Source organism: Heptranchias perlo, chromosome 6 (genome assembly GCF_035084215.1).
Source record: "Heptranchias perlo isolate sHepPer1 chromosome 6, sHepPer1.hap1, whole genome shotgun sequence".
Lineage (NCBI taxonomy): Eukaryota > Metazoa > Chordata > Chondrichthyes > Hexanchiformes > Hexanchidae > Heptranchias > Heptranchias perlo.
Window position 1 is genome coordinate 109,012,335 of NC_090330.1, and position 15,520 is coordinate 109,027,854.

The 15,520-nt window shown below is 44.3% G+C and overlaps 2 protein-coding genes across 6 annotated transcripts in view; one reads left to right on the forward strand and one right to left on the reverse strand.

Annotated features, from left to right (window-relative positions):
• Window positions 1-1,277, forward strand: part of pcca (propionyl-CoA carboxylase subunit alpha) — a 313,585-nt gene extending 312,308 nt beyond the window's left edge. Inside the window, exon 24 of the mRNA XM_067986601.1 lies at window positions 798-1,277. Within this exon, the coding sequence (XP_067842702.1) occupies window positions 798-866 (69 nt within the window). The 3' untranslated portion in view covers window positions 867-1,277. The remainder of the gene's footprint in view (window positions 1-797) is intronic.
• Window positions 1,278-5,580: 4,303 nt separating this feature from the next.
• The window catches only part of LOC137323137 (gamma-glutamylaminecyclotransferase-like), a 21,333-nt gene continuing 11,393 nt past the window's right edge, over window positions 5,581-15,520 (reverse strand). For 3 of the 5 annotated variants that reach the window (XM_067986602.1, XM_067986606.1, XM_067986604.1), the window contains one exon: window positions 5,581-6,234. In XM_067986602.1, the coding sequence (XP_067842703.1) occupies window positions 5,756-6,234 (479 nt within the window). In that variant the 3' untranslated portion in view covers window positions 5,581-5,755. Of the gene's footprint in view, window positions 6,235-14,254; window positions 14,429-15,446; window positions 15,512-15,520 lie in introns of those variants that run through there. The other 2 variants (XM_067986607.1, XM_067986603.1) reach the window with 2 other exon arrangements.

The window sequence follows — 15,520 nt, forward strand, 5'->3', positions numbered from 1 at the left end:
ATAATTCCCGCTCACAAGTAGCAGCTAATTAACAATTCTTGTTTGAGACATAAGGTGGTAAAATGTACCGTCTCTTTTTAAATTTTAAACAAAAATTTTGAATCAGGTTTATGGGCCAGGTCATATTATTTAAAAATGTGCATTTTCTGAAAGTTGCACTAGTTTTGCGTTGAGCTGTAACCTTTCTGTTGGTACTTTGCCACAGGCTGCATTTTGATTTCACTATATCTGAACCAAATACACCTTGATTATGTTCTTTCCTCCCTCCCACCCACCTTAACGCTTGGTGCGATTAAATTACTGAAAATCGAAAGCCAGCGTGAGGTGAAGAGAAATGTAGATTGGAAACTAAGTTGAATTCCAAATGTTGATTACAAAGATTACTAAAACGTAAGCAAAATACCGCGGACACTGGAAACCTGAAATAAAAATAGAAAATTGCCGAAAGCACTCAGCAGGTCAGGCAGCATCTGTGGAAAGAGAAACCGAGTTAACGTTTCAGGTCGATGACCTTTCGTCAGAACTGGAAGACGTTGGAGATATAAGTTTTTAAGCAAGTACAGAGCCAGGTAAATGGGGGGAGGAAAGAACAAAGAGATAGGGTGGAGGACAGGAGTGATTAAATGACAGAAATATAAATATTTATGAAACTTTAAATTGAACAGTGAGTGTAGGATCGGATACTGGAAAGCAATTGTAAACTGTTGCAGACACGAGCGTTATTTTCGATTGTTGTTGGTAATGTTAACTGTGTGCTACTGCAAACATTTCTACCACTCTTAATTCTCTTTGTTTAGGTAAAAACGGTTCACTGCAAGCCAGGAGACACTGTGGGAGAAGGAGATCTTCTTATTGAATTTGAGTGACGTGCACTCTACAAAGGAGCATTTTAGAAGCTATACTTTGCATCATGTCCCATATTTTTGATCATAACTTGTCGAACTAAAACTCCAGTAGACATTCCTCCATGGATAATTTTTTTTTTGTTGTTATTTCAGTAATATTTATCGTCTGTTGCAGAATAGGAACAAACTCAACTATTTTATCTGGCATAGAATTACTGGATTTTGAAGCTTGGCTCCAGCTCTGTGACATGCAAATGTAAAGTCATACTGAGCTGTTAATCAACATTTTTGTCCTGAAATTGTAAATGAGGAGGAGCATCATCAGTGGTTTCACAGAAGAGTTATGGACATTTCACAGTTACATCTGACACTTCCTAGGATTGATTCATTCATGTTTTTCAAGAAGTCAAGTAAAATGCTTTTCAAATATCAGCTTTCATTTTTTCTCTTGCATCTAATTGGGGAAAAAGTGTTGGATATTATATTTTGTTTCAGTAATTGATAAAGAATATGCAAGTTTCCACTGGCAGGGGCGTCGGTAACCAGAGGATACAGATTTAAGGTAATTGGCAAAAGAACCAGAGGGGAAATGAGGAGACTTTTTTTTACGCAGCGAGTTGTTCTGATCTGGAATGCGCTGCCTGAAAGGGCGGTGGAAGCAGATTCAGTAGTAACTTTCAAAAGGGAATTGGATAAATACTTGAAGGGGAAAAGTTTGCAGGGCTATGGGGAAAGAGCAGGGGAGTGGGACTAGTTGGATAGCTCTTTCAAAGAGCCAGCACAGGCACGATGGGCTGAATGGCCTCCATCTGTTTGTGATTCTATGATTCTATTTTGCAAAATGGCCACAGAAAGTGGTTCATAGACAGTAATTTCCACTCATTAGTAAGCACTCCAAAATATCCTCTCAACCTTTCTACCTCAGTCACAAGGGAGGTGTTAATAAAACTTACTAAATGGTTTATTTGATTGGAGCCTAAGATTGATGTTAATAATCATCTCCAATAATTTTTTTTTAAAAAGTTAACGCTAACATTTTAATCTGCATTTTAGAACTTACTGCAAACTCACTTTAACGAGTTCTTCGTGTGAAGAGTTGGTCTTATCGAGATTTTGAGCTTTACTGCTGACTATATATACATACATGCCAAACTGGAACACTAGTAGAAGCTGTTAATATCGCCCCAAATCAGCCCTAAACATGAGACAGGAAGGCAGGGAGTTAGACTGAAAGTATAGTGAGACGCGGTTTGTCATAACTTGAGCTGGGGGTGGGAGGACTTTGACCACACGGACTGCAGCGGTTCAAGAAGGCAGCTCACCACCACCTTCTCAAGGGCAATTAGGGATGGGCAATAAATGCCGGCCGTGCCAGCGACGCCCACATCCCGTGAGTGAATAAAAAAAAAAGGTAGGCTCAAGAATTTACCATTTTTATCACAGAGGGAAAGCCTGAAGTCCCCACCCCACAAGAAAATATTGCCTCAGAAATTGCTGGAGTTTAATGGCCCTCGCCGTTATTAGTGTGTAATAAAACCCAGCGACTCGTGGTGAGGAAGAGATACCCCGTGAGTTGCGAATCGCCACAAGTTGCTGGACGATTTGCGCCGCTCGGCCGTTAGCCTCGTGAAAACGGCATCTCGTCCTCAACCTCCCCGTGAGTTTCAAGAAATTGCCAGATTTGTGCTGTAAATACGAATGAATCTCGCCCCAGATATTTAAGGTTGGTATTTCATGTCGTAAGGACCCTGTTAATGGGGTGATTTATGGTCCTGACATGAAACTCAACCTTGGAGGCTCAGAAAGGGAACAATTGAAATTGTGGAGTCTCATTCCTACAGGTAGTAAATTGTTCCTAGAGGTTTTTTAAAATTTAAAATTACATTTTTTTTAACTTAATTTTCCTTTCTGTCTCTTTTTTTCTCTCCCTCTCTTAATCCAATCTTTCTTTCCCTCTCTTTATTCCTCTTTCTGGACCTGATTCGACTCTAATTCACCCGATTCCCTTCTCCGTTGTTCCTCGCTTTCTTTAAATCTCATTGGTCCCGCCATTTATTAAGGTTCCAGATGACCCATTGCCTTCGTTGCGCCGTTATCAGCTCGCACGTCCAGCAACTTGCAGCATTAAATAAATAAGACCTGAAGGGGGAGGGAAAAAAATCCAACTCGGGCTCGTGGTGAGATACCCCTCTCCAGCAATTTCTGGGCCATTGATTTTTCACACTTTATTTGGTGCATTTTTCTCATATTCAAACCCTAAAGCCCCAATAATTTATTTTCATATTTAAATTGCTAACTTTTCCAGTATAAAAGTAGTTGTCTGGACTTCAATACCATTTTTGTTGGGTGAGGGTATCAAGGGATACGGAGCAAAGGTGGGTAGATGGAGTTGAGCTTCAGATCAGCCATGATCTAATAGAATGGCGGAACAGGCTCGAGGGGCCGAATGGCCGACTCCTGTTCCTATTTATAGAATCATAGAAGTTTACAACATGGAAACAGGCCCTTCGGCCCAACATGTCCATGTCGCCCAGTTTATACCATTAAGCTAGTCCCAGTTGCCTGCACTTGGCCCATATCCCTCTATACCCATCTTACCCATGTAACTGTCCAAATGCTTTTTAAAAGACAAAATTGTACCCGCCTCTACTACTGCCTCTGGCAGCTTGTTCCAGACACTCACCACCCTTTGAGTGAAAAAATTGCCCCTCTGGACCCTTTTGTATCTCTCCTCTCTCACCTTAAATCTATGCCCCCTGGTTATAGACTCCCCTACCTTTGGGAAAAGATTTTGACTATCTACCTTATCTATGCCCCTCATTATTTTATGGACTTCTATAAGATCAACCTTAACCTCCTACTCTCCAGGGAAAAAAGTCTCAGTCTATCCAACCTCTCCCTATAAGTCAAACCATCAAGTCCCGGTAGCATCCTAGTAAATCTTTTCTGCACTCTTTCTAGTTTAATAATATCCTTTCTATAATAGGGTGACCAGAACTGTACACAGTATTCCAAGTGTGGCCTTACTAATGTCTTGTACAACTTCAACAAGACATCCCAACTCCTGTATTCAATGTTCTGACCAATGAAACCAAGCATGCTGAATGCCTTCTTCACCACCCTATCCACCTGTGACTCCACTTTCAAGGAGCTATGAACCTGTACTCCTGGATCTCTTTGTTCTATAACTCTCCCCAACAGGCTGCACTTCCTTTCATTGGGAATCTAACCCCAGATATGTATTAATTTGTTAACTGAAACTTTTTACAATACACAACCTGCTGTAATCCTGACCAGTAATGCAGTTTCCGTTCACATGAGAAAAGTGATTCAACCATTGCCTCTGTCCCTATCCCAGCCCTCAGGGTAGCCGAGAGGCAAACTGCATTGAACACATGCTGACTTCACCAGCATTTAAAACATTTTTTTTTACACACATAAAGTGGCACGTGGGGGCAGTAAGGGAGTGTCAATACATTAAATCAGAACCTTAGAACCAAGTTGAGAGAAGATGCACACCCAAATATAGCTGGATTACAGAAATTGATTGTAGTAGAAAGCTAAATGTGGGAGTCTGTGTGGTTAAAGATGGACATAAAACCTCATCATCGTGCCAACCCTGCTCACCATTTTATCGCCAAACCCTGGCACTTTCACAAGTCCTGACAGGAATGCTGAAACACCAGGTGTACATCTTCTCTTAACATGGTTCTAAGGTTCTGATTTGATGATACTGACACTCCCTTATTGCGCCACTTTATGTTAAAAAAAAATGTTGAGAGGAATCAATCAACATTACTGTCTCCCACTGTTGATTGCACACTAACTTGAAGCATTTTGGTGTCTTAAAGAGAAGGATAATTTTCTTCCAAGGGTCGTCTCACCTGCTTTTTTTTGAGGTGAGACGGCTGGCTCCTGGTGTGAACGTGTTTAATGTTACCTGATCTGAGTGGCTCCACCCTCCAATCAATCTGATCAGTTAGTAAAGAAAGAACGAACTTGCATTTATATAGCACCTTTCACAACCTCAGGATGCCCCAATGGGCTTTAAAATCATAGAAAGGTGACAGCACGGAAGGAGGCCATTCGACCCATTGAGTCCGTGCCGGCTCTATGCGACAGCAATCCAATTAGTCCCACTCCCCCGCCCTACCCCCGTTGCCCTGCAGCTAATGAAGTACTTTTGAAGTGTAGTCACTGTTGTAATGTAGGAAACACAGCAGCCAATTTGCGCACAGCAAGGTCCCACAAACAGTAATGAAATAAATGACCAGATTATTTGTTTTAGTGATGTTGCTTGAGGGATAAATGGGAGAACTCCCCTGCACTTCTTCAAAATAGTGGCCATGGGATCTTTTGCCTGAAAGGGCCTCAGTTTAACATCTCATCTGAAAGACAGCACCTCCGACAGTGCAGCACTCCCTCAGTACTGCACTGGAGTGTCAGCCTGGATTTTGTGCTCAAGTCTCTGGAGTGGGACTTGAACCCACAACCTTCCGACTCAGAGGCGAGAGTGCTGCCCACCGCGCCAAGGCCAGCACTGACTTTACAATAAAGGTGTGCACAAGACTCCAATATCGCAACAAAGTTCACTGCATTTAAATAATTCAACGTTCTGGTGACCGCAGAGTTACCTTGATTACTGTCAAGTGCAGAATGAGCAGTCTATTGCAACAAATCTAAGCACATAATTGCAGTTTGTCTTAATGAATAAAAATGCAATGCCACAGATAAGTATTGGAATAGAATTTAATGAGCTACAGCATAATTAAAACAAAAGTTGACAAGTTGACAATCTATAGATTGTTACAAGAATTTCAATTGCAATGTGCAGCAGGTACGATTTAAGTCTCAAAATAAAATGTTTTAAATTTAATTTCTCGCTCTTAAGAGGTGAAAGTTGATATCAGTTACCTACTCTCACGTGGGATGTACTTTGGTTGCCCCTGCACCCCAAAGGCATCATAATTATTATAGTAAGGAAGTTTTAACCATTCGCGTTCATAGGTAGTTGTGCTGTACAAAAAGCACGTTAGCATTCCGTCACCACTTGGCTTCACTCCAAGTGTATTGTCCTTATCTTCCCACTCCACCACCCGGATCCTCGCAGGACTGCGCTGGTAAATTTTTGGACAACTTTCAAACTCATCAAGGAACTGCAGCAGTTGGTCATCAACTAAATAAATCTCTCCAGCGATTTTGTGACCAGAGCCTGGCACGTTGAGCAAAAAGGGAATGTTGTGTTCACTCGCAATCACCAGAGGGAATTTCTCATCTGTACATCCCTTGCCACAATACTTTCCCTTCCCCTTGGATCCATCGGTCATGTAACGATGGTTGGGTTGACCTTGCTTGAGGGTTCCATATACAAACACATTGGTCATTTTGCCTATAGAGTTACAAAACCATGCAGGTTAAAACATTGTGGAATAAACAACAAGAGCATTTGAAAACATAAGCCGAGAAATTACTGTGAGGTTAACCTGTTTTCTTTAAAGACTTAACAATGCTGTTAAAACAGAAACGGCTTTCGATGCGTACACATAAGAAATAGGAGCAGGAGTAGGCCATCCGGCCCCTCGAGCCTGCTCCGCCATTCAATCAGATCATGGCTGATCTTCTACCTCAACGCCATTTTCCTGCACTATCCCCGTATCCCTGGATGTCTTTAATATCTAGAAATCTATCGATCTCTGTTTTGAATGTACTCAATGACTGAGCCTCCACAGCCTTCTAGGGTAGAGAATTCCAAAGATTCACCACCCTCTGAGTGAAGAAATTTCTCCTCATCTCGGCCCTAAATGGCCAACCCCTTTATTCTGAGACTGTGACCCCTGGTTCTAGACTCCCCAGCCAGGGGAAACATCCTCCCTGCATCTACCCTGTCGAGCCCTGTAAGAATTTTGTATGTTTCAATGAGATCACCTCTCATTCTTCTAACCTCTCGAGAATACAGGCCTAGTCTACTTAATCTCTTCTCATACAACAATCCCACCATCGCATTGAACCTTAGTTGCACTCCCTCCATGGCAAGTATATCCTTTTTTAGGTAAGGAGACTAAAATTGTACACAATACTCCAGTTGGGGTCTCACCAAGACCCTATATAATTGCAGTAAGACATCTTTACTCCTGTACTCAAATCTTCTTGTAATAAAGGCCAACATACCATTTGCCTTCCTAATTGCTTGCTGCACCTGCATGTTAGCTTTCAGTGACTCATGTACAAGGACACCCAAATCCCTTTGAACATCAACGTTTCCCAATCTCTCACCATTTAAAAAATACTCTGCATTTTCTGTTTTTCCTACCAAAGTGGATAACTTCACATTTTTCCACATTATATTCCATCTGCCATGTTCTTGCCCACTCACTGAGCCTGTCTATATCCCCTTGAAGCCTCTTTGCATCCTCCTCACAACTCACATCCCCACCTAGTTTTGTGTCATCAGCAAACTTGGAAATATTACATTGTTGGCCAGGGGCTGCAAAAAAACTACTGAGTTTATTCCGAATTTCTAACACTCAGGCAAAAGTAACTTTTGAACTGAAGTGACCTGCAGTTCAGTCACTGGTCTGAGCTGGCCGGAACCGGTTTGAATTAGTTACGCTTCTAAGAGACAAAGGGGCTGTGATGAGACACCAGTCCCTATTTAGAAAAGGAGTAATGAGGTGATGCTACCTAACCCCTTGGAACAGAGCCAATCAGGGGATGACACTGACCACTCGAGCAAATCTAAGCCAACAGGAGAAAGACAACTTGGGAATAAGAATGAGGCATTGCAGGCTTGGTGCCAGTGTGTGCGAGACTCCGGAGACTAACCATCGCGGAAGTGGAAGACCCTACGTCAGGGACGTAGAGACGACGTCAAGAGAGAACGGAACGCCTGGCCAGCGTCAGCTCTCCTTTCCGGGTAATATAATATCCTTTCTATTCTGTGACCACTCAGGGAGTGTCAGAGAAACCTAGTGGGTGTGCGTTTAAATCCTAGTTTGGGTATAAAACTGTATAACCTGCTGTAAACTGCATGCCTATATCTAACCAGACGTATAAGCTATATGTACATGATCTAACGATGTTAATAAAGCGAATTGAGAATTAAGAGAGAATGGACTCGTCTCCTCTTTGTACTAAGCCAATAACCGTAACCGGTGACCTCTGGTCAACAACATTGAGCGCGTGTTACCAATAACGACAACAACAATTTCTAGGCAATAGTTGTACAACCACCCCAATTACTATGTCAAGAAGCTTTGCAAATTAAAGGGACATACAATTGCTTATTTGGATGCATTACATACCAGAACAGTCGAACAGATCAGGCAAGGAATAGAACAGAATAGAAAGGGGTAAATCTAATGCTGGGTTGCAATGCATTATTGAAATACAAGGGTGGGTATTCATTGACTTTATTGAAATGAAAGCCGGCCGGGTTCGATAGTGACTCAGCAATCCACTCGCTCCGAATATTACCCATGCGGTAGAAACGAAAATTTACCCCACTGGAGTGTTTACAACGGAGACAAGAAAAGAAAGAACTTGCATTTATATAGCGTCTCTCACAACCTCCGGACGTCCCAAAGCACTTTACAGCCAATTAAGAATTTTTAAAGTGTAGTCACTGTTGTAATGTAGGAAACATGGCTTGAGGTGCCAGACGCTATATAAATGCAAGTTGTTGTTGTCTGACTAGCCCTCACGTCTACAGGCAGGGAAGGGAACAGACTCTCTCTTCCACAACTATCTTGACCCACCCACTCTCCGTGACCACCCACCCACCTGTGACTGCACAGTATCCTGGAAGCAGACGGGGCCAGGCTACCCCAGCAGCAGCGGAAGAACTACAGCCTGGAGCCGGCCCATCTGGTTGCACGAGCTCATGGAGATCGACAGCCACCATGGGGCCCAGGGGCCTGACACTGATGTGCTGCTGCCATCCTCCAAAGCCTGTTCCCGCCTCGGGGGAAGCCGGCAATGGGCACACAGCGAAGCACCAGACTAGTTAGCTGTGCACAAAAGAGACGCGCTGTTAGAAAGGGGCAACAATGTGGTGGAAAGGGTTAGTTTGACAGTGACAAATGATAAATCTCTGCAATAAATGTGCTGGCTGCAGAGGATGCTTTGTGCAAGTACTCCTGTCACTAGCCAGGTTGTGGAATACACAACAAGCACAACAATGTTCATTTGCCAGATTGTACTGCACCCATCACCCCTGTGCTCGCTGACCTACATTGGCTCCCGGTCCGGCAATGCCTCGAATTTAGAATTCTCATCCTTGTTTTCAAATCCCTCCGTGGCCTCGCCCCTCCCTATCTCAGTAACCTCCTCCAGCCCTACATCCCTCTGAGATCTCTGCGCTCCTCCAATTCTGACCTCTTGTTCATCCCCGATTTCCATCACTCCACCATTGGCGGCCGTGCCTTCAGCTGCCTGGGCCCTACGCTCTGGAATTCCCTCCCTAAACCTCTCCGCCTCTCTCTCTCCTCCTTTAAGACGCTCCTTAAAACCTACCTGTTTGACCAAGCTTTTGGTCACCTGTCCCTAATATCTCCTCATGTGGCTCGGTGTCAAATTTTGTTTGGTCATCACTCCTGTAAAGCGCCTTGGGACGTTTTACTAAGTTAAAGACGCTATATAAATGAAAGTAGCTGTTGTTGTTGTTGTTGTTGTTGTTGTTGTTGCAGGATTGCCCCTGGATGATTCAGGCAGTAGAACCTCTGCTTTAGCCTATTGTATTCTCCATGGTGACCCTGGTGGAAACATGAGCATCATTGTAGCTCTGCTCCATCTCATGAGCTAGTGACCTCAGGGGCATCGTTAGCCAGAGAAACAGTAGGTACCCAAGATCTCTGAGCAGCCATTCCTTTGACCCGCCTCAAACAAGGATTACATAGAATTACATCGCGTCTACAGCACAGAAACAGGCCGTTCGGCCCAACAGGTCTGTGCCGGTGTTAATGCTCCACAAGAGCCTCCTCCCTCCCACCTTTATCTCACCCTATCAGCATATCCTTCTATTCCTTTCCCCCTCATGTGTTTATCCAGCTTCCCCTTAAATGCATCTGTGCTATTCACCTCAACTGCTCCTTGTGGGAGCGAGTTCCACTCTCTGGGTAAAGAAGTTGTGAATGTTGGATTGGGATTGGACAAATGCTTCATGTAAACTGCCAGGGAACTTGTGGCAGTGACCACACACACACTCTCTGAACATCAACTGAGTAATATCCCATCCGATTCCAGAACAAGGGGGCATGACCTTAAAATTAGAGCTAGGCCGTTCTAGGGGTGATGTCACTTCTTCACACAAAGGGGAGTGGAAATCTGGAACTCTCTCCCCTAAAAAGCTGTCGAGGCCGGGGGTCAATTGAAAATTTCAAAAACTGAGATTGATAGATTTTTGTTGGGTGAGGGTATCAAGGGTTACGGAACCAAGGCGGGTAAATGGAGTGAAGATTCAGATCAGCCGTGATCTAACTGAATGGCGGAAGTGGCTCGAGGGGCAGAATGGCCTCCTCCTTTTCCTATGTTCCTGTTTGTGTAAAGGACAGTCCTTTCCACTGGAACTCACAGGTCCACATGGGGCCCCATCAATCACACTCTGCACCCCGGGAAAACCAGCAAGATGGTGGAAACCGGGCATCCATGAGGGAATGTGGCCTATTCACCTATCCCGCCCTGGTGGATGCACCGCTGACTGGCTAAGATATGTACCATCACTCGTAGCCGCCTGAAACCCTGTAATTAAAATCATAGAATCTTACAGCACAGAAGGAGGCCGTTCGGCCCATCGTGCCTATGCCGGCTCTTTGAAAGAGCTATCCAATTAGTCCCATTTCCCCACTCTTTCCCCCTAGCCCTGCAAATTTTTCCTTTTCAAGTATTTATCCAATTCCCTTTTGAAAGTTATTATTGAATCTGCTTCCACCGCCCTTTCAGGCAGCACATTCCAGATCATAATAACTCGCTGTGCAAAAAAAATTACTCCTCATCTCCCCTCCCCTCCAATTCTTTTGCCAATAGTTCCTTTGCCAATTACCTTAAATCTGTGTCCTCTGGTTACCGACCCTCCTGCCAGTGGAAACAGTTTCTCCTTATTCACTCTATCAAAACCCCTCATGATTTTGAACACCTCTATCAAATCTCCCCTTAACCTTCTCTGCTGTGAGGAGAACAACCCCAGCTCCTCCAGTCTCCCTCTAATTGTAGAGAAATTGAGTGCCATTGTGAGTTTAACAGGCACTGGCAGTGCGATGGAGACTCAGGACCATAGCTTGAGGTCTCCTTCCAGCAGAGGTCAACTCTCAGATGAACTCTCTGCACAACCGGTGCCTCTCGGCAACAATGCTCCGATTTGCAAATATCCGTCTGGATCTGTACGGCCACTCAGCCGGGTAATTCCGCGCTGTGCCCTCCTTATCTGCTATCTTTACGGCCCTAGCATCCAACTGAGCATCCTGTTCCTCCTCTTCCTCCAGACTGCCCATGTAAAGGGGAATTCTAAAGGGCACTCCCATTCTACATCTTGTACTGGTGTCTTCCCAGCCGCTAACACTAGCAGAACAAACACTATAACGCCCCGTGCTCAATATAAGGCTCTTACCTCAGTTATGACAGCACAGAAACAGGCCATTCGGCCCAACTGGTCTATGCCGGTGTTTATGCTCCACACGAGCCTCCTCCCACCTTACTTGATCTCACCCTATCAGCATATCCTTCTATTCCTTTCTCCCTCATATTTTTATCTAGCCGTCCCTCAAATGCATCTATGCTGTTCGCCTCAACCACTCCAGCTGCCCCACTCCAGCAAAACCTGGGATATAAATTAATCGATTAAGAAATAAAGAATATCTGTTACAGTAGAGGCCCAAAAATCAGTGTTCTTCTGTGGTTACACAGGCCTGTTGGACCAACCCAGTTCCAGTTGTGAATTCCATTCCACTTGAGGATTACCACTTTACAAATGTGTGTGTGTTAGGGGGGGTTAGGGGGGGGTCGCCAACCCACCAGGATTGGCCTGGAGTCTCCAGGAATTAAAGATCGATCGCCCAGACACATCTGTGAGCAAACCCAGGAGAAAAATCAAAGGGGCATTAAAATAAATTGTGCGCTTTTTTCATTTTCTTCAAACACTTTTGTTTGTTATAAAAAATATCGGCAATGGGGGAGAAAAGGTTTTTTGATTGACAGGGGTTCAGGTACATAGATCATTGAAGTGTCATGAACAGGTGCAGAAAATAATCAAGAAGGCAAATGGAATGCTGGCCTTTATATCTCGAGGACTAGAGTACAAGGGGGCAGAAGTTATGCTGCAGCTACACAAAACCCTGGTTAGACCGCACCTGGAGTACTGTGAGCAGTTCTGGGCACCGCACCTTCGGAAGGACATATTGGCCTTGGAGGGAGTGCAGCGTAGGTTTACTAGAATGATACCCGGACTTAAAGGGTTAAGTTACGAGGAGAAATTACACAAATTGGGGTTGTATTCTCTGGAGTTTAGAAGGTTAAGGGGTGATCTGGTCAAAGTTTATAAGATATTAAGGGGAACAGATAGGGTGGATAGAGAGAAACTATTTCCCCTGGTTGGGGATTCTAGGAGTAGGGGGCACAGTCTAAAAATTAGAGCCAGACCTTTCAGGAGTGAGATTAGAAAACATTTCTACACACAAAGGGTGGTAGAAGTTTGGAACTCTCTTCCGCAAACGGCAATTGATACTAGCTCAATTGCTAAATTTAAATGTGAGATAGATAGCTTTTTGGCAACCAAAGGTATTAAGGGATATGGGCCAAAGGCAGGTATATGGAATTAGATCACAGATCAGCCATGATCTTATCAAATGGCGGAGCAGGCAGGAGGGGCTGAATGGCCTACTCCTGATCCTATGTTCCTATGTTCCTAGTCAAGAATCATCCAATCGGGAATGAAGATTATGTTGGCTTTCCAGAATGGGCATGTCGGGTGACCAATGGGGGGGGCGGAGCGGATGGAGTCGGGAGGTCATGTGATGAAACCTCCAGGAATACGTCCAACCAGAGTTGGCAACCCTTGTGGGTGTGAAGACATTTACTGGTTCTAAATCCACAACATTAAAGGGTAGATTAAGTCTACGCAGTTTGATGTTTTTACCAAGTTTGGGCAGCTGCATAGATCAGTCTGAATCTGCAGCACAGGCTGTCACACTGGAGACTGGAGAATGTGTAAAATTCATCAGAATACAACACTGCATTTATATAGCGCCTTTTAACGTAGTGAAACGTCCCAGGAGCGATTATCAAACAAAATTTGACACGAACCAAAAAAATGAGATATTAAGACAGGTCACCAAAAGCTCGGTCAATGAGGTAGGTTATAAGGAGGGTCTTACAGGCGAGGCGTAGGGAGGGAATTCCAGAGCTTAGAGTCTTGGCAGCTGAAGGCACGGCCGCCAATGGCAGAGCGATTAAAATCGAGGATAAAATAAAGCTACTATTGTTCAGGATCTCTGCTCAAGTAAGAACAAAATCTTTTGTCTGGGTATAACTGACTCATCTCACTCCCTAAAAGGAATAAACTGGGCCGCAAGAGAGGGCAGCAAAGGTCAGCTGTGGGGATTAAAACATGCAATTAATCCACAGTGGGGGTTTAAAACTCGAGTCCTTTTCCTAGTTAACAGCAATGAATTGTGAATAAAGTTGTTCACACAAGCAAGGATCTGAATGTCAAACCCTTAAAAAGAAATACAAAATCAGACTAAAATACGAAACAAAAAGAGCTTTCTGTGACCGTTTAATGCGCAGTGCCTGAGATACAGTCACCACTTGCACTCACTGAAGGCTATTTTCACCCAAAATGTCGTCTAAGTAAATTTAAGTTTTAGCGCTGGGAGGTGTACTGATTCTGTAGTCACACTTTTACTATCGGGTGTTACGTAGGTGTCAGCCGTAGCTCAGTGGGGAGCACTCTCGCCTCTCAGTCAGAAGGTTGTGGGTTCAAGTCCCACTCCAGAGACTTGAGCACAAAATCTACGCTGACGCTCCCAGTGCTGTACAGAGGGAGTGCTGCACTGTTGGAGATGCCGTCTTATGGATGAGACATTAACTGGAGACCCCATCTGCCCTCTCAGGTAAATGTAAAAGATTCCATGACACTATTTCAAAGAAGAGCAGTGAAGTTCTCCCCAGTGTCCTGGGCCAAACAACATAATCTAAAACAGATGATCTGCTCATTACCACATTGCTGTTTGTGGGATCTTGCTGTGCTCAAATTGGCTGACACGTTTCATACATTACAACAGTGACTACGCCTCAAATGTACTTCATTGGCTTTGGGACGTCCTGTGGGCATGAAAGGCACGATAGAAATGCTTTCTTTTACACTGCAGCACAATTTGAAACAACGAAAAGACAATGAAAGTACAACTGTTGCCATTTACCCAAATATCTCGCATTGAATTCCACATCCCCGCCTTTCTCCCCTCGCTGCCGTGTTTCTTTCTTCCACCAGGATAGAGTGGGCCAATTATCACTGCTAATCCCTGATCAACCAACAAAACACTCACACTGCCAAGATTAACTGTGCTATCACTGCACACTACTCCATCAGGCAGTTCAACTATGAACACAAACTGAACAGCTGAGTTCAAATCTCAGTCAAGCTTGGGATACAAATCTAACCTCGTCTGGCTCGATCGAGTTGCTGCAGAACAGTAACTTCTTTTGTCCACATGCTGTGTAGGTTTCACGCACGTCAGATGAGGGTAGGATCATATTTAACTGCGATACTCTCCACAATATCCTGCTGGCACTCAACTCATCCAAAACTCTGCTGCCCCCGTATCCTAACTCGCACCAAGTCTCGTTCACCCCATCACCCCCTGTGCTCGCTGACCTACATTGGCTCCCGGTTTGGGGACGCCTCAATTTTAAAATTCTCATCCTTGTGTTCGACTCTCTCCATGGCCCCTCCCTATCTCTGTAACCTCCTCCCACCCTGCAACCCTCCGAGATTTCTGCGCTCCTCCAATTCTGGTCTCTTATGCATCCCCGATTTTCATCGCTCTACCATTGGCGGCCGTGCCTTCAGCTGCCTAGGTCCCAAGCTCTGGAATTCCCTCCCGAAACCTCTCCGCCTCTCTCTCCTTAAAACCTACCTCTTTGGCCAAGCTTTTGGTCGCCCGTCCTAATATCTCTGTCAAATTTTCGACTGATAGTCGCTCCTGTGAAGCACTTGGGACGTTTTACTACATTAAAGGTGCTCTATAAATGCAAGCTGTTGTTGTTTAAACTTAACCAAGAATGGTCATTTGAGTAAGGTACTATGGGGAGGAGGCACAGAAACTGTGGAAGGGGAGGCAGTTATGGCCCAAAAAGGAATGAATGTGCCAGACAGACGTCCAGAATGACAGTGTAACCTTTACATAAGGTACATGGACTCACTCAGACTCCACCTGGCTACAGACGAACATTCCCAAACTGCAAAGGTTATTACAGTTCCGAAATACGCCGCAAAATCTGATGATCGATTACTACACACGTCAGGTAGAGATTTGATAGTTTTAGTGAGACGACTAATCAATATTCAGCTGAAGGATGAGAACAACGATTCTCATATATAAAAGCCCCGACCTTCTCCCCAAGTCTTGGGTCAATGGAAGATGAAAATTTTCATTTTCTCCATTTCCGCTCCCGCTCCCAATTTA